Here is a 27,104-nt window from a genome sequence, read left to right on the forward strand (position 1 = left end):
ATGTCAGACAACCCTTTTAAAGCAGATCTGTCATCTAACATTGCTGACCTGTGTAAGGGCAACATATTACAAGCAAAAAGTAATTTCTAGTAGGCAAAACAGCCTAAGATATTGTACAATGATAGTAGTACTTGTAACATTGATGACACTCTGCACAGGAGTCATTAGTTTATGTAAATTGATTTAGAATAGAAATATAAGGCTCTGTGGAAATTCAAAAACTGAAAAGTGGGGAGTGCAATAGTATTCGGCCCCTTTACTTTCAGTGCAGCACGCTCACTCCAGAAGTTCATTATGAATCTCTGAATGATCAAATGTTGTCCTAAATGACTAATGATGATAAATATAATCCACCTGTGTGCAATCAAGTCTCCGTATAAATGCACCTGCTCTGTGATAGTCTCAGGGTTCTGTTTGATGCACAGAGAGCATCATGAAGACCAAGGAACACAACAGGCAGGTCCGTAATACTGTTGTGGAGAAGTTTAAATCCGGATTTGGATACAAATTGATTTCCAAAACTTTAAGCATCCCAAGGAGCACTGTGCAAGCGATCATATTGAAATGGAAGGAGTATCATACCACTGCAAATCTACCAAGACCCGGCCGTCCCTCTAAACTTTCATCTCAAACAAGGAGAAGACTGATCAGAGATGCATCCAAGAGGCCCAACATCACTCTGGATGAACTGCAGAGATCTACAGCTGAGGTGGGACAGTCTTGTCCATAAAACAACAATCAGTCATACACTGCACAAATCTGGCCTTTATGGAACAGTGGCAAGAAGAAAGCCATTTCTCAAAGATATCCATAAAATGTGTCCGTTTAAAGTTTGCAACAAGCCACCTGGGAGACACACTAAACATGTGGAAGAAGGTGCTCTCGTCGATTAAACCAAAATTGAACTTTTTGGCAACAATGCCAAACGATATGTTTGGCGTAAAGGCAACACAGCTCATCACCCTGAACACACCATCCCCACTGTCAAACATGGTGGTGGCAGCATCATGGTTCGGGCCTGCTTTTCTTCAGCAGGGACAGGGAAGATGGTTAAAATTGATGGGAAGATGGATGGAGCCAAATACAGGACCATCCTTGAAGAAAACCTGTTGGAGTCTGCAAAAGACCTGAGACTGGGACGGAGATTTGTCTTCCAACAAGACAATGATCCCAAACATAAAGCAAAATCTTCAATGGAATGATTCACAAATAAACGTATCCAGGTGTTAGAATGGCCAAGTCAAAGTCCAGACCTGAATCCAATCGAGAATCTGTGGAAAGAGCTGAAAACTGCTGTTCACAAACGATCTCCATCAAACCTCACTGAGCTCAAGCTGTTTGCCAAGGAAGAGTGGGCAAGAATTTCAGTCTCTCGATGTACAAAACTGATAGAGACATACCCCAAGCGACTTGCAGCTGTAATCGCAGCAAAAGGTGGCGCAACAAAGTATTAAGTTAAAGGGGCCGAATAATATTGCACGCCCCACTTTTCAGCTTTTGAATTTCCACAAAAATTTAAAATAACCAAAAAATTTTGTTCAACTTCACAATTGTGTCCCACTTGTTGATTCTTCACCAAAAATTTTCATTTGGTATCTTTATGTTTGAAGCATGATATGTGGGAAAAGGTTGAAAAGTTCCAGGGGGCCGAATACTTTTGCAAGGCACTGTACATATATTGTTATAGACATGTTTATTTTCTTTCTTTGTATTGGAACAGCACAAAAACAGAGAAAAAAAATTCAAATTGGACATAATTTCACACAAACTCAACTTATATTTGGTTGCACACCCTTTGGAATAAATAACTGCAGTCAATCACTTGTGTGCATTTGAACAACAGAAAAAAAAAACAGAGAAAAAAGGCAAATTGGACGTAACTTCACACAAAACCCCCAAAATAGGCCATACAAAATGGTTGACACCTTTCCAAAATTGTGGGTAAACTACTATTTTTCAAGCATGTAATATTTGTTCAAACTCATCTGTGGCAAGTGACATGTGAGGGCAATATGAAAATCACATCACAATAATGTAATAATAATAATAATAATAATTTTTATTTATATAGCGCCAACATATTCCGCAGCACTTTACAATTAAGCGGGGACATGTACAGACAATAAATTCAATACAAGTTAAGACAATTCAAACAATGACATTAGGAGTGAGGTCCCTGCTCGCAAGCTTACAATCTACAAGGAAATGGGGGGACACAGTAGGTGAGAAATGCTTGTTAATTCAGGTCTGGCAATTATAATAGGGATTTTCATATAAAGCTGCATGATCCGGTCATCAGCCCGTGTGTTTAAGTGCAATAGACAAGTATCAAGTGCAGTTATCATGTGCATGAAGGGTGTGGAGACAGATGAATAGTAGGGTGCAGATTCAGAATAATATTTGGAAGGAGGGAACAGGGCAAAGTTAGCTTGCTGAGTAGTTGATGTGATAGGCTTCTTTGAAGAGATGGGTTTTCAAAGCGTGCTTGAATAGGTCAGGGCTAGGTATCAGTCTGATCGTCTGGGGAAGTGCATTCCAGAGAGCTGGAGCAGCACGAGAGAAGTCTTGGAGACGGAGGTGCGAGGTTCGGATTACGGGGGATGTTAGTCTTAGGTCATTTGTAGAACGGAGGGCACGTGTAGGGCGATAGACAGAGATGAGAGAGGAGATATAAGGCGGTGCAGAACAGTGGAGAGCTTTGTGGGTGAGAGAGATGAGTTTATACTGGACCCTGTAGCGAATAGGTAGCCAGTGTAATGACTGGCACAAGATGGAGGCATCGGTGAAGCGGCTGGACAGAAATATGACCCTGGCTGCCGCATTCAAGATGGATGTACAAGCCATCCCGCCACATCACGGCAACCCTTGTGGGATTGCCCTTTTTCTTTTACTGAAAACAGAATAATGCCTACAAAGAAATGAACACAGTATCTACGGGCAAATATGGTGGAAGGTTACAGATGTTTTGGGGTTGTTTTGCTGCCTCTGAGACTGCGAGCCTTGACTATGTGCAAGGATTCATGAAATCTAAAGATTACCAAAGGATTTTGGCGTTGCAATGTAGTGCCCAGTGTCAGAAAGCAGGGTTTGCTTCCTAGGTCATGGGTCTTCTAGCAGGAAAATGACCCTAAACATATTTGTAGAAGCACCCAGAAATAAATGGAAACAAAGATCTGGACAGTTGTGACGTGGCCAATAATGAGTCTGAATCTAAATCCCATTGAACACCTGTGGAGAGGTCTTAAAATTGCTGTTAGGAGACGGCGCCCTTCAAATATGAGAGACCTGGAGCAGTTTACAAAAAATAATGGTTCAAAATTCAAGTTGAGAGGTGGAAGAAGCTTGTTGATGGTTATAGGAAGCGATTGATTGCAGTTATTTATTCCAAAGGGCGTGCAACCAAATATTAAGTTGAAGGTGCCAACAATTTTGTCTGGCTCATTTTTGGAGTTTTGTGTGAAATTATGTCCAAATTGCCTTTTTTTCTCTGTTTTTTTGTGGTGTTCTAGTACACACAAAAGAAATAAACTTGTGTATTGCAAAACATGTGTAATTGCAGTAAATTTCTGGGAGAAATGCTTCATTTTCTGGAACAATTTCAATGTCAAACATTTGAGAACGGTTTTCGTTCTTGTAATTTCAAAATATTTGCAAGGACAGGTAATTACCTACTCGAAAACAATCCTCTGTCATGTGGTCATTGTCAAAATTGATCTTTTATGTTTCCCCATGTTTGGTTTCCACCAGTACAAAGCCTCATAGCTTCAACAATGCATCCCACATTCCTTAAAAGCATGAGCTTTACACAAGTTCACTGTCGTGGGCAGACATTCGGCCCGAGCCTGCCTCATGAATGAAACCAAACTGACTCCAGGTATTTCAGACACCGAAATAAACACCTATCTTTAACCTTTCGAAGGCTGGTTTCACACTTGCGTTTTTTGCGCTGTTTTTTAGCGCAAAAAAGCATGCATTTTTCCCCCCTATCTTTTACATAGGTGCGCATACACATGCGTTTGTACGCGTTTGTATGCGCATGCGTTTTTTTGTAGTGTGCGTTCGGGCGCACAAAATGCATCCTGTTGCATTTTTTGTGCGTCCGACTTGCCCCAAAAAATGCATGCGCACGCATTGCGTTTTTTTTACAGCAAAACACCCATTATAGTCTATGGGTGCGCATACGTGCGCTTTGTAATGCGCACAAATGCGTAAAAAAAACTCACCAAAACCCGCAAAAAAACGCACACAAACGCATGATGCGTTTTTTCATGCGTTTGTGTGCGCAAAAAACGCGCAGCAAAAAAGCGCAAGTGTGAAAATAACCTAAGGCTAATTTCACATTAGCGTTTTTTTGTGCATCGTGTGCAATAGAAATGCATGCAAAAACGCATCATGCGTTTTTGCATGCGTTTGTGTTTTTATGCACATGCGTTTTAACAAGTTTCTAGCCATATAAAACAAATAGTTTACAATATACACGGGCGCTACCTAGCTATAAAAAGTAGCTCAGATGCAGCAGGTAGGGAGACAGGGCTGTGTCGGTTCCTGTTTGAAACTAAAAACTGTAAAATTGTATACCTTACCGCGCTATACTGAGCAGGTGTATGGGACCAACAAGGTCTATAGTAGACAGAATACCAGAGGGGGGGGGGGGGAAGAAAGGGTGGAGATTATAAACCAATACCCCCTCTGGTATTCTGTCTACTATAGACCTTGTTGGTCCCATACACCTGCTCAGTATAGCGCGGTAAGGTATACAATTTTACGGTTTTAAGTTTCTAGCCATGTTTACTCTTAAAACGCATGCGTACGCAAACTGTAATGCGGTTTTTTTACGCATTCCGTGCGCAAGCGTACACATGCGTTTTTTTGGACAGCCCCAAAAATGCAACATGTTGCATCTGGCGCGTCTAGACGCACATCTGAAAAAAAACGCATGTGCACGATAACGCAGCCGAACGCATGCAAATACAAGACCATGCCCACGCCATGTTAAACGTAGGTGCGCATGATGGATGCACACGATGCGCAAAAAAAGGCTAATGTGAAAAAGTCTTAGGCTATGTGCACACGTTTCGGAATTGCCGCAGAAATTTCCTTGGGAATTCCATTCCGCGGGAAATATGCGAGAAAACCGCATTTTAATTCCCGCCTATTTCCCGTGGAAAAACTAGCGATTTGCAAGCGTAATTAGCTTGCAGAATGCTAGCGTTTTCCAAGCGATCTGTAGCATCGCTTGGAAAAGTGATTGACAGGTTGGTCACACTCCTCAAACATAGTGTTTAACGAGTGTGACCAACTTTTATTCGGTTGTCCATGACAGCACCACCTGAGAGAGGGGATCCGCCCTTCAGGAACAGGAAATCCTACAGATACATAAGGGCGGCACCTCTCCCACGCATCAGTTGGTTTCCTGTTCCTGAAGGACAGGATTCCCTACAGATCGTATCATCATGGACGAGGAATCCCCAGGCCGGCTGTCCGACTCAGGTAGCGGGTGGGTCTCCTACCTCGGTCAGTGCGGGGTCCCTGGAAGTGCCACGGTGGGTCCGGGTAGGGCTCCACGACAGTGTGCGGAGCAGGTGGGAGCGGGGTCCGGAGGATGCCCGTCTCCAGGGCCAGCGCCGAAACGTGAGTATGTGCCCCCGAACCCCCGTCCTGGTCCTGTTGTTCGCCGCTGGGTGGTGGTGGTGCAGGTGCCGGCAGGAGCAGCGGGGAGGCGTGGAGGGGGGGAGGGAGGAAAATGGAACCCCTGGCATATCGCCTGTGGACCCGGATTTCCGGGGGGAGGAGCATAAAAAGCCACAGAAACGCTGCAGGGCTACTTTGGGCCCATTTGCAGCAATGGATGAGCTGGAAGCTCCCGTGGCCCAGCTGGACCGAGAGCAGGAACGTACCTCTGAGAGGTCCCAGACAATCTCCCAGCAAAAGAAAAAACGAACTGGACAATCCGGCCACAGAAGTTCCTCCAGGCCGAAGGATCCAGCTCGCCCCCCCCCCCCCCGTGATTCGTTACCTACGCCTACTGCTCAGGGTAAGAGATCTTAGTGAATGTGCCCTGATGCAGTGTTCCCCTTATGTTTTTTCCTCCTATAGGGGAAGAAGTGCGCTGACAAAGCGAAAAACAGGGAGTGTGCCCTTTGCAATTGCCCCTTGCCGGATGCCTACCCTAAAAAACTGTGCCAGTCATGTATACGGCAGACGGTGGCAGAAGAAACCCCTGACTTCTTTTTGAGTCTAAGGGAAATTATCAGGACGGAAGTTAAAGCTCTAAAGTCTGTATCCCAGGGGGAGTCATCTAAGAAAAGAAAGAGAGCAAGCTTCTCAGGGTCAGACCCTCAGCTGACCCTAGAGGGAAGGAAGATTCCTCAGAGCTCTCCACTTCTTCGTCTGCGTTCTCTTCAGAGGAGGACACCAGTCGTTTCTGCTTGGGTCTAGGACAAGTGGATAAATTAGTCAAGGCAGTTAGGGCCACCATGGGGGTAACAGACGCCAAACCAGAACGGTCAGCACAGGACCTAATGTTCGGCAGTTTAGACCCCAGGAAGCGTAAGTCGTTCCCGTTAAACGACAAGGTCCAAAACCTGATCAATAGGGAATGGAAGAAACCAGAAAGGAAAGGCTCCCTACCACCGGCTTTTAAACAGCGATATCCCTTTGAGGACCCTTGGTAAACAAATGGGACAAAGCCCTGAAATTGGACGCAGCAGTGACTAAAGCGTCCAAAAAATCCGCTATTCCCTTTGACGACATGGCTTCTTTAAAAGACCCACTAGATAAAAAGGCAGACTCCTAACTGAAAGGGACATGGGAAATGTCAGCTGGCGCCCAGATCTATGATGGTTTGAATAGACCAGCAGGAGTCACAATTAGAGGACAGAGCCTCGAGGGAATCTATCTTGAAGACCCTACCTACCATCCAGAATGCGGCAGCCTTTTTTACCGACGCTTCGGCAGATTCTGCAAGAATGGCGGCCAAAGCCGTGGTTCTATCAAATGCAGCCCGAAGGGCTATATGGCTGAAATGCTGGCCCGGGGATATCCAGGCCAGATCCAGGCTTTGCTCCATCCTGTGTGAGGGGGAATATCTATTCGGTCCAGTCCTAGATGAACTCCTGGAGAAAGCCGGCGACGATAAAAAGAAATTCCCTTCCCTGCCCACCCCTTCCTATAGACGTCCCTTCGCTAGGAAGAGATTTTTCCATAGAAGATCATCCAGAGACCGGGGCAGATGGGAAGATAAGAAGTAAAAAGGTACCGGGTTTATGTTTGGAGGGTGACGCCAGGAAGCATCCTATGAGACCAAGAAACCTCCCCAATGACTAGCGGCTCCGGTGGGAGGTAGACTATCAGCCTTCTACCAAACCTGGTCACGGATCTCAAACAGTAACTGGATCCTGGGGTTGATAGCCTCAGGTCTAAGGCTAGAATTTTCCTGTGCCCCCCCCCTCGAACAGTTTTAAGGTCACCCCGCTCAGGTCTTCCCTGTCGGAACAGGCTGCCCTAGAGACCAAAATCCATGACCTATGCAATTTAAAAGTACTGATAAAAGTACTAGAGGCAGAGAAGGGCGAAGGCTTCTACTCCCTGCTATTTTTGGTCTGTAAACCGGATAGTTTTTACAGGACCATAATAAACCTGAAGGCACTCAATAGATACCTAATCATTCGGCCATTTAAAATGGAAACGATCAATTCCACAATAAAGTTACTGTTTGAAAACTGCTTTATGGTGGTGTTGGATTTAAAAGACTCCTACTACCATATACTCATCCATGCGTCTCATCAGCGTTTCCTCAGGGTGGCGGTTCATTTAGAGGGGTCGGTACCGCATTTCCAATATGTTGCCCTTCCTTTTGGTATAGCAGTCGCCCCCCGAGTGTTCACTAAAGTGATAGTGGAGGTTATGGCCCATCTACGAGAAGCAGACATCCTAGTAATCCCCTACCTGGATGACTTCCTTATTGTAGGCAGAACAGCAGACCATTGTCTGGATCAATTGCAAAAAGCAAAATCAGCTCTGGAACGGTTAGGGTGGCTACTAAACATTAAGAAGTCCCGTCTACAGCCCATGAAAGTTCAGCAGTTCTTGGGCCTAATCCTAGATTCGCAGAATCAGGAGTGTCGTCTTCCACCCGAAAAATTAGTTCGCCTACGACATCAGGTCTTGAACGCCTCCAATGTCCCTGAGGAAGGCAGTGTCCCTCCTGGGTTCTCTCTCGTCCTGCATCCCCACGGTCCGGTTGGCCCAGTTCCATACAAGGGTGCTACAGGGCGAGGTTTTACGTCATCAAAAAATCCTGGGCGGTTATCTAGAAGGCCAGTTGACTTTGTCCCAACATGCTATAAGATCCCTTGGTTGGTGGCTAGACGAAAACAATCTAGCCAGAGGGGTGCCCTGGGAATATAACGTAACCCGGGTAGTCACCACAGACACAAGCCCTACGGGTTGGGGGGCTCACATGGGGGAGGTCTTAATCCAGGACCTATGGGATTACCATCAGTTGGAAATGTCCTCCAACCTGAAAGAACTAACAGCTGTAGAGCAGTCAGTTAAAATCCTCTTGTGTATCTACAGGGTCACCATGTTCGAATATTCTCCGACAATCAGGTCACCGTGGCTTACATCAACCACCAAAGTGGGACTCGTTTCAGACCCCTGATGAAGGTAGCAGAACGGCTGTTTCAATTGGCAGAGCAACATCTTCACCTGTCTTTAACAGCTCTGCACATAAAAGGAAGAGAAAACACCACAGCGAACTTCCTAAGCCGCAACCTTCTAAGACAAGGGGAATGGTCCTTAAAAACCTCCATCTTCGACCTGATCGTACAAAAATGGGGGCAGCCAGAAGTGGACCTCTTCGCCACCAGAGAGAACAGGAAAGTGCCTCAATTTTGCTCTCTGAATCTCAGAGAAAAGCCACTGGCAGTAGATGCTCTTCTGATCAAATGGGACTTCAGGCTAGCATATGCCTTCCCTCCCCTGTCTCTACTACTCCTGGTGATGAGGAAAGTCAGGAAGGACAAAGCGAGGATTATTGTGATCGCCCCGTTTTGGCCCAGAAGGGCATGGTTCTCATGCCTCAGGACCATGTCTGTGTCCGACCCATGGGTCCTACCAAACATCCCAGATCTCCTATCCCAGGGCCCAGTTTACCAGCCTCAGGTGGCTGGCCTACATCTGACGGCGTGGATTTTGAACAGTCACTACTAAAGGAGAAAGGTTTCTCCCCAGCCCTAATTAACACCCTGCTCAAAAGCAGAAAACCAATTACAACCAAAATCTACGTTAGGATCTGGAAAAGTTTCCTTCAGGGGTAGTAGCTGGGCAGTCCACACTGATAGCGCAGATGCTAGAATTCTTACAAAGAGGTCTTGACATGGGGTTTTCCACCAGCACCCTTAAGGTACTGTCACACTTAGCGATGTACCAGCGATCCTGACCAGCGATATGACGCGGTCAGGATCGCTGGTACATCGCTAAGTGGTCGCTAGTGAGCTGCCACACAGGCAGATCTCACCAGCGACATCGCAGGGGACGGGGGTCGCTACTTACCTGTCACACCAGGCGATCCTGCGTCCTCCCGCCCGGCTCCACGCGTCGCTCGTCGTCACAGCAGGAAGCGCCGCAGGAAGCTGACGACGAGAAAAAGTCCAGGACGTTCTCGCGCGATCAGCGATAACCAGCGGGGGAGCGGGTCGTAGGTAAGTATCAGACACAGCGATATCGCTAGCAATATCGCTATAACGTCACAAGTTATAGCGATATTGCTAGCGATATCTCTTAGTGTGACATGCCCTTTAAAGTACAGGTATCAGCCTTAGGGGCCCTGTTTAACTGCAACATCGCCAGTAACTATTGGATGAATAGGTTTATTAAGGCAACAGGCAGGTCCAGACCGGTAATAAAAGATATATTTATGCCATGGGACCTAAACCTAGTCCTCACGGACAAAAAAACCTGTCTCTTAAAGTGGCTCTTCTAGTAGCGTTGACATCAGCCCGTAGAGTAAGTGACATCCTGGCACTATCTAGACTTCCTCCTTACATACAATTCAGGGACGACAGGGTAATTATTACACCCGATCCAGCATACCTGCCTAAAGTAGCCTCCAGTTTCCATAGAACTCTGGAGATAGTCCTTCCATCCTTCCTCCCTAATCCCACGAATGATAAGGAAAGGAAACTACACACTCTAGACGTTAGGAGATGTCTCCTAGAGTACCTGGCAGTTACCGACCCCTGGAAAAAAGATAATGCCTTGTTTATCTCCTATCAGGGCACTAGAAAGGGCCTTAGGGCTTCAAAAAGCTCGCTAGTGAGGTGGATTAGGGAGGCCATTTCATTAGCATACACGTCAAAGGGCAAACCGGCTCCTGGCAAGCTGAGGGCGCATTCCACCAGGGCCATGGCAACCTCGTGGGCAGAGAGATCAGAAGTCTCGATCGACCAAATATGTAAGGCAGCTACTTGGTCCTCTCCGAGCACCTTTTACAATTATTATAGACTAGACCTGGGTGCTTCCTCAGACCTCTCCTTTGTTGTCAGGGTTCTGCAGGCTGTAGTCCCTCCCTAAAGTAATTATTATTCTCTGTAATTCTCTCAGGTGGTGCTGTCATGGACGACTGAACGGTATTTTTCGGAGTCCATGACAGCACCCGTATATTCCCTCCCTTTAGTTTAAATTTGGGTGTGCACTTCTTCCGCTTATATGTACACTGGTAATGAGTAGTTGTGTAAAGTATTGTACATAAATTATGCTACTAACCTTGGTGGTCCTCTTGTGCTCTGAAAACCAACTGATGCGTGGGAGAGGTGCCGCCCTTATGTATCTGTAGGATTTCCTGTTCCTCAAGGGCGGATCCCCTCTCTCAGGTGGTGCTGTCATGGACTCCGAAAAATACCGTTAACTGGTGAGTAACTATGACTTTTACTATTGAGATTGCCTATGCTGCATCAGTAGTAAAAAGATCTAATGTTAAAAATAATTAAAAAAAAATAAAAATCGTGTTTTTCTCACCTTCCGACGTCCCACTCAGCGTACCCGATCATCACGATGCTCCCGGAAGGTCCCGTTCCCAGTGATGCATTGCGCCAATGACCTTTGATGACGTCGCGGTCTCGTGAGACCGCTACGGTGTCGCGAGACCGTGACGTCATAAAAGGTCATTGGCGCAATCCATCACTGGGAACGGGACCTGCCGGCAGCATCGCTGAGGCCTGTTGACGCTGCGAGGGACATCGGAAGGTGGGCACAGTCACATGTGGAAAGTAAGCAGAACAATGCTTTCCTATGTGTGCGGATTTTCCTCGATTCGCACAAAGAATGAGCATGCTGCACCGCGGAAAAATCCGCAGATTAGCACAGCATGTGCGGAATGCCATAGGATTGCATGGGATGCTTTTTGTTTTGCGTTTTCGCGGCAAAATCGCGAGTTTAAAATCGCCGCGAAAACCCCCAAAAAAGCTACGTGTGAACACAGCCTTAGAGGCAGGGTCAGATTGCAATCAGGTATGGGATTGAATTGTTAGGAAGGCATTTAGCATGCTTAGTACACAGCCATTCAGCTCTTGACAGTTCCCGCCAGCATTCACAGCGCATGCATTGTACGTGAAATGTCCTTAAGTATTGTGTTATTAATTTTTGTAAGGTAGTTTTTCCCTGTGCTTTAGAGTTTTTCCAAGTTTTGGTCGTATCTTTGACCTTTCTTTGGCCGTCCTTTAAACACTCATAAACAGGCATATTCATGATGATGTACTTTGTAGATTGAGCAATTTTTTTTCTGTGTTTTTGATGATATTGACTCTACTAAAGCAAATGTATTTTGTGTACATACTGTAAGCTTGAGCATTTCTCTTCCATGTGTAGGTGGAACTCCGACTGCTCGGGAGCTTTGGCTTTCTAAGAACCCTGACATTCAGAGACAGAGATTCTATACATGTATGGCATGCTTCCATGTGGAGAGATGGACAGAGGGACTGAGGAGCTTGGACAGCCAGCTTGCTGCAACCTGTTGCCTGCTGATATATTTGACAGTTCAGGTAATGTCAGCATTATAAAACCTATAAAAGACAAAATGAAAGGAAAAAACCCAGCTATAATTAAATAAGTAAAAAGCAAAAGTGCATTATGTACGTAACAGTTATTATTGGCTAGTTGTATAGTGTTGATGGGATCCCCCCTCTTCACAAAACGTAGCCAACAGTTCTACACCGTGTTCGAAATTATTATGCACACCAGAGTTTCCAATCATTTTATCAGTTGTAAAAAACTGAAAATGGTCATTTGTAGGATTTGCACACTCCCTCTCCATTTGATCCTGGGGAAGATGGTGGGGGTTCACTGCATTTGGAAGGGATGCTAAAGACTATCCAGTGCACAGAATGGTCATTGAGAAGGCCCATGGTACTGAGTCCCAGGAGGTCGGCGTGGTCCAGGATTCATTGCACCCAATTATCAAAGGCCGGAACTTTGAGTTTTTTTGGAACTTGTGGGGGAGGGGCGAAGACCTTGATTGCACGGGTAAGAAGCAACTTGGCTCCAAAAAGTTTCATCAACTCCAGAGTCTGACGGGTTTCCCTTTTGTGTGATGGAAGAAGAGGAGAAAGTAGGCCACACACACTACTAAGCATCATTTCCTTTTCTTGAGGCATTTCAACTGAAGTTGGATCAGCCTGTAATTTGATTTTCTACTTTGATTTTGAGTATGATTCAAATTCCAGACCTACATGGGATATTGATTTTGATTTACAGTGATCATTTTTCTCCTTCGTCTCATTGGGGGACACAGAGACTGTGGGTGTGTGCTTCTGCCGCCTGGAGGCCGACACTAAGTGTACAAAAAAAGAGTTAGCTCCTCCTCCGCCGCATACACCCTCGCCCCTAGGCCGGGCGTAACTCAGTTTTTGCTTAGTGTCTGATGGAGGCACACGCAGTCTGGAGTTCCAGACTAGATTTTTTTTTTTTTTTTTTTCCCTTCCTTCTTTTCTATGAAGATAAGATAGGGGCGACGGATCCTATAGAGAGGATCCGATCTCCCCAAATCACCAACGGGCGACCACGTGTGAGTAACCCTCCACGTGTCCTCTCCCGCACCGAGGGACACATCTGGGACTTTTTTCCAGACATCTATTTTTTAACGAAAGAGGGGCAACGCGTCCTGATTAGAGGACTCGGTTTCCCCACAAACTTCATCAGGCGCGTGTGAGCAGAACCAGTGGTCAGCCTCCACGTTGTTCCTCTCCTACAGCAGCAGTGTATGGAGGCCCCGTCCACCCCTTGGTTGTGAGTCCAGGGGGTTGAATCGGAGGCGCAGGTGAGAGCGCCCAGGAGCGGGGGTTCCGGTACAGGGGAAGAGGCCGCGAGTAAAACCGACAGAGCCAGACCCCCCCCCCCTGCACGGCGAATGGTCCTGCTCACCTATTTAATATATGGGTCCGCTCCGGGAGCGCACCGCAAATTGGCGCTGGTGAGTAGCGGTAGCCAGGGCGTTGCACCCGGGCTCCGCACGCCGCGTGTATCGGAGCGGGCCGCGGCCCCGCTGCAAGAGGAGCCGCGAGTATCGCGCGAGGCCGCGCGCCGACTTCCGGTGGTAGCCGGAAGTCCCGCCCGCTGACTTCCGGTGGTAGCCGGAAATCCCGCCCGCTGACGCGGCGGTGGCGGCGGCGAATGCGGAGACGTGCGATATAGGGCAGGAGGTCAGAGAAACGGCGGGCGCACAGATCCCAGAGACTTCCGCCCTAACACCTCGCATCCACGCAGGGGTACTGCAGACAGGAGCCGGTGGGTGAGTGTAACTCCGTGTGGAGAACCACGCTGCTTGTCAAGGAAGAGGTTACCCTCCTCCTCCTTCTACTCTGCCTTCAGCCTGTGCAAGTATGTCTGCCAAAGGGAAAGCTCACTCTTTCCTTTACGCGGTTTGCGTGTCCTGTGGGGTCAGGCTGCCAAAGGCACAGGCGGGTAAATATTGTGAAGCCTGTGAGTCGGAGCGCGCCCAGGAGCCCCCCACTGTTTCTGAACCCAGGGGTCAGGACCCCCCGGAATGGGCGGTGTCCTTATCGCAGTCTATGCTGTCCCTTACAAGGGCAATTGAATCCCTTCAGGGCCCGGGCAGGAACAGGGAGGGGGGTCTGCCAGCGGAAGAGAGCTCGTCCTCGTCTCAGGACCCTCCAACCATTAGAGGTCGCTCCAGTACCAGGCAAGCTCATATCAAGAGGGTTCGTTCCCCGTCGGCCGGACCCTCCGGGGCTTCGGCGGCGGGTATTAGGGCATCCCGTTCCCCGTCACTAAGCTCTGGGAGCGATCAGGATGAAGGAGCGGAGGAAGAGGCCTGGAATCTAGAGAGTCTGGGGTTCCAGGATTCGGTGGACAGTCTCATTGAGGCAGTCAACCAGACTTTAGAGATCGAGGACGATTTGCCCACAGCCTCAGGTCACAAGGTCTCTTTTAAGAAATCCAGGCGACCACATAGAAGATTTGCCACGCATCCGGAGTTTGAGGAGCTAGTCCAGAAACATAGAGATCACCCGGATAAGCGTTTTGCAATGCAAAAAGCGCTGCAGGCAAAGTATCCGTTTCCTCCTGAGCTCCATAAGGCTTGGGTAGAGTCGCCAGTAGTGGATCCTCCGGTGTCACGTTTAGCATCAAGATCGCTATTGTCGATACCCAGTGTTTCCTCTATAAAGGACCCAACTGATCGCCTCATGGACGGACTTGCCCGCTCGGTATATGAGGCAGCAGGGTCGGCTCTGGCCCCCTCCTTTGCGGCGACTTGGGTGGCTAAGGCCATGGTTTCGTGGGGGGACGCTCTGTATAAGGCCCTCCAGGACAGGGATCTCCCCGCGGAGGTCTTAGAGGTGGCAAATCAGATGTCAGGAGCAAGTGATTATCTTGTCAGCGCCTCACTGGACGCGGCCGAGTGTTCGGCGGTGGCGGCGGCGAATGCGATCGCCATTAGGCGTGCATTATGGCTGAGACTGTGGAAAGCGGATTCTATCTCTAAAAAATCCTTAACCTCATTGCCGTTTCAGGGCAATCGACTGTTCGGTGAGAAGCTGGATAGGCTTATCTCAGAAGCCACAGGGGGGAAGAGTAGTTTCCTTCCGCAGCAGAGAAGTCGCCCGGCATTCAGGCAAACGCAAAGGCGTTTTCGACCCTTTCGTAGCCCCTGGGGGGGGACTTCGGCCAGGGCATACTCCTCCGCAAACGATGGCCAGAGTAGGGAAAGACAAGTCTCTTACAGGGCCAATCCGCTGGGTAGAGGCCGAGGCCATTTACCCAGAGCGAAGGGGGCCAAGCCCCAAAAACCTCCAGCTAAATGACTGGAGGCACTCCGTACCTACGGACGACAGAGTGGGCGGACGCCTACTAAGGTTCAGCCACGTTTGGGTCGCAGTGACACGCGACTCTTGGGTGGCAGAACTTGTATCGTCCGGGTACAAGATAGAGTTTGTCGGACGGCCACCTCAGCGATTCTTCCGTTCGCGACTTTCCATAACAGATTCGCAGGCGAAGAGTTTGTTACAGGCTGTAGCGTCGCTACAGCACAAAGGGGTCATCGCCCCAGTGCCGCAGAGCGAAGAGTCGCAGGGGTTTTACTCCAATCTTTTTTCGGTCCCCAAAAAAGACGGGACTGTGAGGCCGGTTCTGGATCTAAAGATCCTAAACAGATTCATCAGGGTCAGGCGATTCCGGATGGAATCCCTCCGCTCGGTCATTGCAGCCATGGATCCAGGGGAATTCCTGGCCTCAATCGATGTGCAGGATGCATATCTGCATATTCCGATATTCCCCCCACACCAGAGGTTCCTGCGATTTGCGATCGGAGGACGTCACTTCCAATTCGTGGCTCTGCCCTTCGGTCTGGCCACTGCCCCCAGAGTCTTTACAAAGATAATGGCGGTGGTTATGGCCATCCTGCATGCACGGGGCATAACGGTGTTACCTTACCTGGACGACCTTTTGGTAAAGGGGCCGTCGTTTCAGGAGTGCCAGGACAATGTCAGTATTACTCTGGATACCCTGGCCCGTCTGGGCTGGCTGATCAATTGGAGCAAGTCGTCCTTGGTTCCAGCCCAAAAAATTGTGTTCCTAGGCATGATTTTCGACACCTCCCGGGGGCTGGTGATCCTCCCTCAGGACAAGGCGCAAAAAATCAAGCAAGGGATACGGAACCTTCTACAGCCGGGCTCCAGGTCCATCCGGTATGGCATGAGTGTTTTGGGCAGAATGGTGGCGGCGATAGAAGCAATCCCGTTTGCCCAGTTCCATCTCCGTCCGCTTCAGCATGCGCTCTTGACAGCATGGGACCGGAGGCTGCTGTCTCTCAGTCATCGGTGCAAGTTGTCTCCGCTGGTACGGAGTTCTCTCCGGTGGTGGACTCGCGACTCGTCTCTGGTCCAGGGGAAACCCTTTCCCCCGGAACAATGGTTGGTGGTGACGACCGATGCAAGCCTGCAAGGTTGGGGAGCAGTTTTCCAGAGTCACATAGCCCAGGGGCGGTGGTCCGTTCAGGAGATAGTTCTCCCGATCAACATTCTGGAGATACGGGCAATACGATTGGCCCTACAACATTTCCAGTGTTTCCTGAGACACCAGCCGGTGCGCGTCCAGACGGACAATGCTACAGCAGTAGCATATGTCAACCATCAAGGGGGCACGCGCAGCCAGGCAGCCATGCGCGAGGTCGGACTGGTACTACGTTGGGCGGAGAAGAACCGCGTGGTAATTTCAGCGGTGCACATCCCAGGAGTCGAAAACTGGGCGGCAGATTTTCTCAGCCGACAGGGGGTCGCGGCAGGGGAATGGTCCCTGCACCCCGAGGTCTTTCAGCAGATCTGCCAACGGTGGGGGACACCAGACGTGGACCTTATGGCATCCAGAGAGAATGCCAAAGTACTAAGGTTTGTTGCTCGATCCCTCGATCCGCAGGCAATCGCAGCAGACGCGCTGGTGCTCCCGTGGAGCCAGTTTCGTCTCCCGTACTTGTTCCCCCCGCTGCCGCTGCTTCCAAGAGTTATCAGGAAAATAAGGAGAGAGAAGGTTCCAGCAATTCTGCTGGCCCCGGACTGGCCCCGGCGGGCCTGGTACGCAGATCTGGTCCAACTAGTGGTGGACGTACCCTGGCGTCTTCCAGATCGGCCGGACTTACTGTCCCAAGGGCCGATCTGCCATCCGAACTTAGGGGCCCTGTGTTTGACGGCGTGGCCATTGAATCTTGGCTGTTAACACAGGCAGGATTCAGACGCGATGTGGCGGCCACGATGGTGAGTGCCCGAAAGCCTTCCTCGGCGAGGGTGTATCATCGAACTTGGGAAGTTTTCTTCCGTTGGTGTAGGGATCGTGAAGTGGCTCCTCTGGTTTTTTCGATCCCCAACGTACTGGCTTTTCTACAGGCAGGGCTGGACGCAGGGTTGGCCCCGAGTTCCCTCAGAACGCAAATCTCGGCCCTGTCGGTACTTTTCCAACGAAAAGTCGCTTCCGTCTGGCAGGTTAGGACGTTTATGCAAGGGGTCGCACATTTAGTACCCCCCTATAAGGCGCCGACGGAATCATGGGACCTGAACTTGGTGCTCAGAGCCCTTCAGGAGGCCCCTTTCGAACCATTGCAAGAGGTATCCTTGCCTTACCTGTCCAGAAAGGTCGTTTTTCTAGTAGCCATAACGTCTATTAGGCGGGTTTCGGAATTGGCGGCCTTATCTTGTAAACCACCGTTCCTAACCTTTTATAAGGATAAGGTAGTTTTAAGGCCAGCTCCCCCCTTCTTGCCGAAGGTTGTGTCTGCATTTCATATCAACGAGGACATCGTCTTACCTTCGTTTTGCCCGGCACCGGTGCACAGGGTAGAGAAGGCTTTGCACACCCTGGATCTGGTAAGAGCTCTTAGGAGGTATGTGACAAGGACGGCGCCATTCCGCCAGACAGATTCTCTATTCGTGGTTCCAGAGGGACGGCGGAAGGGGCTCGCTGCGTCCAGAGCGACTTTGGCCAGATGGGTTCGCCTGACGGTCCAAGAAGCTTATCAAATCAGTGGCACGCCGGTTCCGGCAGGGATCAAGGCTCACTCGGCACGGGCAGTGGGTGCCTCATGGGCACTACGACACCAGGCTTCAGCGGAGCAGGTATGCAAAGCAGCTACCTGGTCCAGTTTACATACGTTTGTCAAACATTATAACGTACATACCCAGGCATCCTCGGATGCAAGCCTGGGAAGAAAGATTCTCCAGGCAGCAGTTGCGCACCTCTAATCAGGGGCGCAAATTAGCATGGATTGGGTGAGCTAAGATCCCGCCCAGAGGACTGCTTTAGGACGTCCCACAGTCTCTGTGTCCCCCAATGAGACGAAGGAGAAACATGGATTTTTGTGAGTACTCACCGTAAAATCCTTTTCTCCGAGACGCTCATTGGGGGACACAGCACCCACCCTATCAGCCAGTTGGCATTTACTTATTTTGAGTTTTACAATTCCTTGTACAAGGTTTAGGGTGGCCCCCTTTTTCAGACATATAGTTTCTTGCCTGAGTTTAAGGCGCGTTCTCCTACTGCTTATGCACTAAACTGAGTTACGCCCGGCCTAGGGGCGAGGGTGTATGCGGCGGAGGAGGAGCTAACTCTTTTTTTGTACACTTAGTGTCGGCCTCCAGGCGGCAGAAGCACACACCCACAGTCTCTGTGTCCCCCAATGAGCGTCTCGGAGAAAAGGATTTTACGGTGAGTACTCACAAAAATCCATGTTTATGTTTCATTGTTCTCAATGCATTCCATTATGTAATGCATAAAGATTTGCAACTGGGATTTTCTATTCAGTGATATCTAGGATGTGGTATTTTAGTGTTTCCTTTAGTTTTTGAGCAGTGTGTGTGACTGTGTGTGTGTGTGTGTGTGTGTATATATATATATATATATATATATATATGTTGAAAAAGGGATAAAGCAGCACAAACAATATAAGAAAAAAGGGGGTGCACGCTCCCAGGTATATACCAAACCTTTAAAGCATCAATCAAAAATTGAAAGCAAAGGCGTGCTGCTTTCAATTTTTGATGGATATATATATATATATATATATATATAGTCATGGCCAAAAGTATTGACACCCCTGCAATTCTGTCAGATAATACTCAGTTTCTTCCTGAAAATGATTGCAAACACAAATTCTTTGGTATTATTATCTTCATTTAATTTGTCTTAAATGAAAAAACACAAAAAGAATTGTCCTAAAGCCAAATTGGATATAATTCCACACCAAACATAAAAAAGAGGGTGGACAAAAGTATTGGCACTGTTCGAAAAATCATGTGATGCTTCTCTAATTTGTGTAATTAACAGCACCTGTAACTTACCTGTGGCACCTAACAGGTGTTAGCAATAACTAAATCACACTTGCAGCCAGTTGACATGGATTAAAGTTGACTCAACCTCTGTCCTGTGTCCTTGTGTGTACCACATTGAGCATGGAGAAAAGAAAGAAGACCAAAGAACTGTCTGAGGACTTGAGAAACCAAATTGTGAGGAAGCATGAGCAATCTCAAGGCTACAAGTCCATCTCCAAAGATCTGAATGTTCCTGTGTCTACCGTGCGCAGTGTCATCAAGAAGTTTAAAGCCCATGGCACTGTGGCTAACCTCCCTAGATGTGGCCGGAAAAGAAAAATTGACAAGAGATTTCAACGCAAGATTGTGTGGATGTTGGATAAAGAACCTCCACTAACATCCAAACAAGTTCAAGCTGCCCTGCAGTCCGAGGGTACAACGGTGTCAACCCGTACTATCCGTCGGCATCTGAATGAAAAGGGACTGTATGGTAGGAGACCCAGGAAGACTCCACTTCTTACCCCGAGACATAAAAAAGCCAGGCTGGAGTTTGCCAAAACTTACCTGAAAAAGCCTAAAACATTTTGGAAGAATGTTCTCTGGTCAGATGAGACAAAAGTGGAGCTTTTAGGGCAAAAGCATCAACATAGAGTTTACAGGAGAAAAAAGAGGCATTCAAAGAAAAGTACACGGTCCCTACAGTCAAACATGGCGGAGGTTCCCTGATGTTTTGGGGTTGCTTTGCTGCCTCTGGCACTGGACTGCTTGACCGTGTGCATGGCATTATGAAGTCAGAAGACTACCAACAAATTTTGCAGCATAATTTAGGGCCCAGTGTGAGAAAGCTGGGTCTCCCTCAGAGGTCATGGGTCTTCCAGCAGGACAATGACCCAAAACACACTTCAAAAAGCACTAGAAAATGGTTTGAGAGAAAGCACTGGAGACTTCTAAGGTGGCCAGCAATGAGTCCAGACCTGAATCCCATAGAATACCTGTGGAGAGATCTAAAAATGGCAGTTTGGAGAAGGCACCCTTCAAATATCAGGGACCTAGAGTAGTTTGCCAAAGAAGAATGGTCTAAAATTCCAGCAGAGCATTGTAAGAAACTCATTGATGGTTACCGGAAGCGGTTGGTCGCAGTTATTTTGGCTAAAGGTTGTGCAACCAAGTATTAGGCTGAGGATGCCAATACTTTTGTCCGGCCCATTTTTGGAGTTTTGTGTGAAATGATCAATGTTTTGCTTTTTGCTTCATTCTCTTTTGTGTTTTTTCATTTAAGACAAATTAAATGAAGATAATAATACCAAAGAATTTGTGTTTGCAATCATTTTCAGGAAGAAACTGAATATTATCTGACAGAATTGCAGGGGTGTCAATACTTTTGGCCATGACTATATATATATATATATATATATATATATATATATATATATATATATATATATATATATACATACATATATATACATATATATATATACACTCACTGGCCACTTTATTAGGTACACCTGTCCAACTGTGTGTTAAGACTTAATTTCTAATCAGCCAATCACATGGCGGCAACTCAGTGCATTTAGGCATGTAGACATGGTCAAGACAATCTCCTGCAGTTCAAACCGAGCATCAGTATGGGGAAGAAAGGTGATTTGAGTGCCTTTGAACGTGGCAAGATTGTTGGTGCCAGAAGGGCTGGTCTGAGTATTTCAGAAACTGCTGATCTACTGGGATTTTCACGCACAACCATCTCTAGGGTTTACAGAGAATGGTCCGAAAAAGAAAAAAAATCCAGTGAGCGGCAGTTCTGTGGCCGGAAATGCCTTGTTGATGCCAGAGGTCAGAGGAGAATGGGCATACTGGTTCGAGCTGATAGAAAGGCAACAGTGACTCAAATTGCCACCCGTTACAACCAAGGTAGGCAGAAGAGCATCTCTGAACGCACAGTGCGTCGAACTTTGAGGCAGATGGGCTACAGCAGCAGAAGACCACACTGGGTACCACTCCTCTCAGCTAAGAACAGGCATCTGATGGCTACTTTCAGCAGGATAATGCGCCATGTCATAAAGCTCGAATCATCTCAGATTGGTTTCTTGAACATGACAATGAGTTCACTGTACTCAAATGGCCTCCTCAGTCACCAGATCTCAATCCAATAGAGCATCTTTGGGATGTGGTGGAACGGGAGATTCGCATCAGGGATGTGCAGCCGACAAATCTGCGCCAACTGTGTGATGCCATCATGTCAATATGGTCCAAAATCTCTGAGGAATGCTTCCAGCACCTTGTTGAATCTCTGCCACGAAGAATTTAGGCAGTTCTGAAGGCAAAAGGGGGTCCAACCCGTTACTAGCATGGTGTACCTAATAAAGTGGCCAGTGAGTGTATATATACATATATATGTGTGGATATATATACAGTGGGAAAAAAAAGTATTTAGTCAGTCAGCAATAGTGCAAGTTCCACCACTTAAAAAGATGAGAGGCGTCTGTAATTTACATCATAGGTAGACCTCAACTATGGGAGACAAACTGAGAAAAAAAAATCCAGAAAATCACATTGTCTGTTTTTTTTTTCATTTTATTTGCATATTATGGTGGAAAATAAGTATTTGGTCAGAAACAAAATTTCATCTCAATACTTTGTGATATATCCTTTGTTGGCAATGACAGAGGTCAAACGTTTTCTGTAAGTCTTCACAAGGTTGTCACACACTGTTGTTGGTATGTTGGCCAATTTCTCCATGCAGATCTCCTCTAGAGCAGTGATGTTTTTGGCTTTTCGCTTGGCAACACAGACTTTCAACTCCCTCCAAAGGTTTTCTATAGGGTTGAGATCTGGAGACTGGCTAGGCCACTCCAGGACCTTGAAATGCTTCTTACGAAGCCACTCCTTCATTGCCCTGGCGGTGTGCTTTGGATCATTGTCATGTTGAAAGACCCAGCCACGTTTCATCTTCAATGCCCTTGCTGATGGAAGGAGGTTTGCACTCAAAATCTCACGATACATGGCCCCATTCATTCTTTCATGTACCCTGATCAGTCGTCCTGGCCCCTTTGCAGAGAAACAGCCCCAAAGCATGATGTTTCCACCACCATGCTTTACAGTAGGTATGGTGTTTGATGGATGCAACTCAGTATTCTTTTTCCTCCAAACACGACAAGTTGTGTTTCTACCAAACAGTTCCAGTTTGTTTCATCAGACCATAGGACATTCTCCCAAAACTCCTCTGGATCATCCAAATGCTCTCTAGCAAACTTCAGACGGGCCCGGACATGTACAGGCTTAAGCAGTGGGACACGTCTGGCACTGCAGGATCTGAGTCCATGGTGGCGTAGTGTGTTACTTATCGTAGGCCTTGTTACATTGGTCCCAGCTCTCTGCAGTTCATTCACTAGGTCCCCCCGCGTGGTTCTGGGATTTTTGCTCACCGTTCTTGTGATCATTCTGACCCCATGGGGTGGGATTTTGCGTGGAGCACCAGATCGAGGGAGATTATCAGTGGTCTTGTATGTCTTCCATTTTCTAATTATTGCTCCCACAGTTGATTTCTTCACTCCAAGCTGGTTGGCTATTGCAGATTCAGTCTTCCCAGCCTGGTGCAGGGCTACAATTTTGTTTCTGGTGTCCTTTGACAGCTCTTTGGTCTTCACCATAGTGGAGTTTGGAGTCAGACTGTTTGAGGGTGTGCACAGGTGTCTTTTTATACTGATAACAAGTTTAAACAGGTGCCATTACTACAGGTAATGAGTGGAGGAAAGAGGAGACTCTTAAAGAAGAAGTTACAGGTCTGTGAGAGCCAGAAATCTTGATTGACTGTTTCTGACCAAATACTTATTTTCCACCATAATATGCAAATAAAATGAAAAAAAAACAGACAATGTGATTTTCTGGATTTTTTTTTCTCAGTTTGTCTCCCATAGTTGAGGTCTACCTATGATGTAAATTACAGACGCCTCTCATCTTTTTAAGTGGTGGAACTTGCACTATTGCTGACTGACTACTTTTTTTCCCCACTGTGTATGTGTGTATATATATATATATATATATATATATATATATATATATATATATATATACACACTGTGTATGTGTGTGTGTGTGTGTGTGTGCGCGTGTGTGTGTGTGTATGTGTATGTATATATATATATATATATATATCTACAGTATATATATAGAAACGCCTTATCGTATCTGTCTGTAACCGAAATCGCGGGCCGCTGATTGTAACGGTAAGCTGCGCCTGCCACTGGCGTCCGCGACCAATCAGCGGCAGGCGCAGGCCTTAATCTGTAAAAAAGAGAATTAACTAAAAAAAAAAAGTTATTCTCGCCTTCCGACGGCCTCCTGTCTTCTTTACATGCGCCCGACTTCGCGTTCCCAGCAGGGCTGTGGAGTCGGTAAGCCACAGTTGCGACTCCGACTCCTGGATTTTATCAGGCTCCGACTCCGGCTCCGACTCCGACTCCTTCATAAATGGCCAATTCATAACAACAAATTTACTGTTGTAAAATATTAAACATCGTGCTTATTCAGTTTCTCACCATCATATAAGTAATCAGACCACTTAGAGCAAAAACTACATTTATTAGAATACAATTAGAATATAGCAAATAACTTTTATAAACTTTTCTAAACTGTAAGTAAATATGCAATAAACACTTTTATGCAGTTAATAAGAAGAAATCTATAAACTTGTCCTCAGAAAAAGTATTGCCTCTGTCAGATCCTCCTTCACGGATGCCCTCAAATCTGATCTAATTATTTTGAGAGCAGAGAACAACCTCTCTACACTAACTTGTGTTGGTGGCAAAGCAGTAACCACTCGGGCAACATCTCTGACAATGTCAGGATACAGAGGAATCGCTTGTTGCACTGTTATTTTTGATGAACGGTCAAATTTCTCAATTTCTTTTAGTGCACATGAAAAATTCTGCTGAAATGTACTGGCTGTGTTCCTTGATGGGGATGACTCTTCTATGCGGGAACGCTTTGCACGGTCCTTGTGATCCAAATATTTTTCAAAATTAAATTCTTCATCAGTTGATGATGAGGGTGAAGATGTGGCAGGACGACCAAATTCTTCTTGTTCCTCCTGACTGTTCTGCAACCCTTTCATCCTTACTGCTGTTTCAAACAGAGCTTCTTTTCCTTTACTTAGCTGTTGATCATCTAGAAGAATCCGATGCATTGAGTCTACATAAACAGCTGCCAAAAGAATGTTATTTCGTAATAGTAGCTCCTCTCTCCGTTTCATTGATGTAGCAATGCCACTTGCAATTAACCCTCCTCTTTGGGACAGGCGAAACATCAGGTTCTTCCACTCCTTTAAGAAAATATCTGGAGTTAAGTCCTCTGCTTGTAATTTTTTAGTCACTGTAAATGGATGCTCTAGCAATTTTTCCAGCTCAGTCACCTGATTCCACTGACTTTCATTTAGCGTCAGTTGAGGGTTAGCCATGTCTACAAGAAAGGTTTTCAGTTCAACCAAGCGCTGAATCATTAAGTAAGTACTGCACCATCGTGTGGCTTGATCAATAATTGCCCCTTTTCCAGCACGTCTCTTCAAAATTGAGTCAACTTTAGGGGTTCTGGCAACAGTAGCCAATTTTCTCACCTTGCCAATCAGTGCAGCAGCATGTCCTTCTTGCAGACTGTCTCTTATAGCCAGCTGTAGCGTATGCACAACACAGCGCATGTGATGAATGAAAGAACATATTGACACAGTTTCAACAAGATCATCTAAACTATCATGTTGCTGTTCATCTGAAGCAACTTCAGTTTGCTCCTCAGTTACAATACTGTGTTCCTCTATTTCAAGCATTTCTGTGTCTGTGGACCCAGAATGTTCTTCTAGCTGCTGGTCACCATCATTACTCTCATTCATTAGCTTAATAGTACTTATCATATTTGAAGCATTGTCAGTTATGACAGAAAGAACTTGCTCTTTTTTAAGTTCATAGTCTTGCAGAACCTTTTCCACCAAGACCTGGAGAAACTCACTGGTGTGATGAGCTTTTGTGTCTTTTACTGCCAATGTCTTGGTAACTACCGTATTTTTCGCTTTATAAGACGCACCTGATTATAAGACGCACCCCCAAATGTGGTGAAGGAATAGAGAATTTTTTAATAAATGGGGTCCGTCTTATAATGCCAGTGTCCGTCTAACAAATCATATAGGGTATATGTCCCTCATAGCCCCCCCACCCTAAAATTAGCCCCCTTAATCTGGATATGGCCACCTTATATTGAATATAGCCCCCTTGTGCTGGCACACGGGCCCCCTGTGGCTGGCACACATCACCCTGTGGCTGGCACACTGGCCCCTGTGGCTGGCACACATCACCCTGTGGCTGGCACACTGGCCCCCTGTGGCTGGCACACATCACCCTGTGGCTGGCACACTGGCCCCCCTGTGGCTGGCACACTGGCCCCCCTGTGGCTGGCACACATCACCCTGTGGCTGGCACACGGCCCCCAGTGGCTGGCACACATCACCCTGTGGCTGGCACACTGGCCCCCCTGTGGCTGGCACACATCACCCTGTGGCTGGCACACTGGCCCCCCTGTGGCTGGCACATTGGCCCCCCTGTGGCTGGCACACATCACCCTGTGGCTGGCACACTGGCCCCCCTGTGGCTGGCACACATCACCCTGTGGCTGGCACACTGGCCCCCCTGTGGCTGGCACACATCACCCTGTGGCTGGCACACATCACCCTGTGGCTGGCACACTGGCCCCTGTGGCTGGCACACATCACCCTGTGGCTGGCACACTGGCCCCTGTGGCTGGCACACATCACCCTGTGGCTGGCACACTGGCCCCCTGTGGCTGGCACACATCACCCTGTGGCTGGCACACTGGCCCCCCTGTGGCTGGCACACTGGCCCCCCTGTGGCTGGCACACATCACCCTGTGTTAGATATCGCCTCCATGCTGCTGCTTTTAGTAAAATAAACTCTTTCCTTACCTTCTCAGCGCTGTCCCTCCTCGTGTCTCCCTCAGTGTGGTTGAGCTCCTCCTCCACTTCCTGGTTCTCAGAGCCGGTCATGTGATCAGCACAGCAGAGTGCTGATGACAGCAGCAGCAGAGACACCGGGAGATCAGCGCTGGAGGAGGTAAGGAAAGAGTTTTTTATTTTACTATGGGCAGCAGCATGGGGGCGATATCTAACACAGGGGATCATGTGCGATCAAAGGAGGGCGCAGGCAGCTATAATATGCACCGCTCCCCCAGCCAGTCACCGTGGTGCGGTTTCAGCACCATGGTGATGGACAGCGGCAGTGCATATTATATGAGCGGGAGCAGGAGATCAAAGGCTCCCTTCGGCAGCTTTTACCAGCTCACAGCACCGCTCCAAAGCTGCCCCCACCTCCCCTGGACCCTGCAGTACATATATATATATATACACCCCCTCCCCCGTATATTCGGATTATAAGACGCACCCCCTACTTTCCCCCAAAATTTGGGGGAACAAAAGTGCGTCTTATAAAGAGAAAAATACGGTATTTCATTTTTGTCACAAACAAATCGGACATTGATGGCAAAATAGTTCACTCTGTGATGTGTGCAGGCATCCATTTTAAGAAACAGAAAGCGTCCCTTGAGAGTTTTTTTAAGTTCTTCCTTTTGTTTAAAAGCTTCTTCGATTACTAATTTTCTAATACTCTCTCTCTCCAGAGAAACACCAAGCTTGCGGGCCATTTCCCCATTCAGACACATAAAAGCTGATCGTGAAAATAATGAAATAGGCACACTATCCTTTACAAGAAGCTCTATGATCTGTTTTTTAAATGTATC

The 27,104-nt window shown here is 47.4% G+C and overlaps 1 protein-coding gene across 3 annotated transcripts in view; it reads left to right on the top strand.

Moving 5' to 3' along the window:
• LOC141074138 (constitutive coactivator of peroxisome proliferator-activated receptor gamma-like) overlaps window positions 1-27,104 on the top strand; it is a 237,761-nt gene that overhangs the window by 41,149 nt on the left and 169,508 nt on the right. For all 3 annotated transcript variants that reach the window (XM_073561674.1, XM_073561673.1, XM_073561675.1), the window contains exon 5: window positions 11,869-12,041. In XM_073561674.1, the coding sequence (XP_073417775.1) occupies window positions 11,869-12,041 (173 nt within the window). The remainder of the gene's footprint in view (window positions 1-11,868; window positions 12,042-27,104) is intronic.

This window comes from Dendrobates tinctorius, unplaced genomic scaffold (genome assembly GCF_039654945.1).
Source record: "Dendrobates tinctorius isolate UK_male_01 unplaced genomic scaffold, ASM3965494v1 ptg000325l, whole genome shotgun sequence".
In the NCBI taxonomy this organism is placed as follows: Eukaryota; Metazoa; Chordata; class Amphibia; order Anura; family Dendrobatidae; genus Dendrobates; species Dendrobates tinctorius.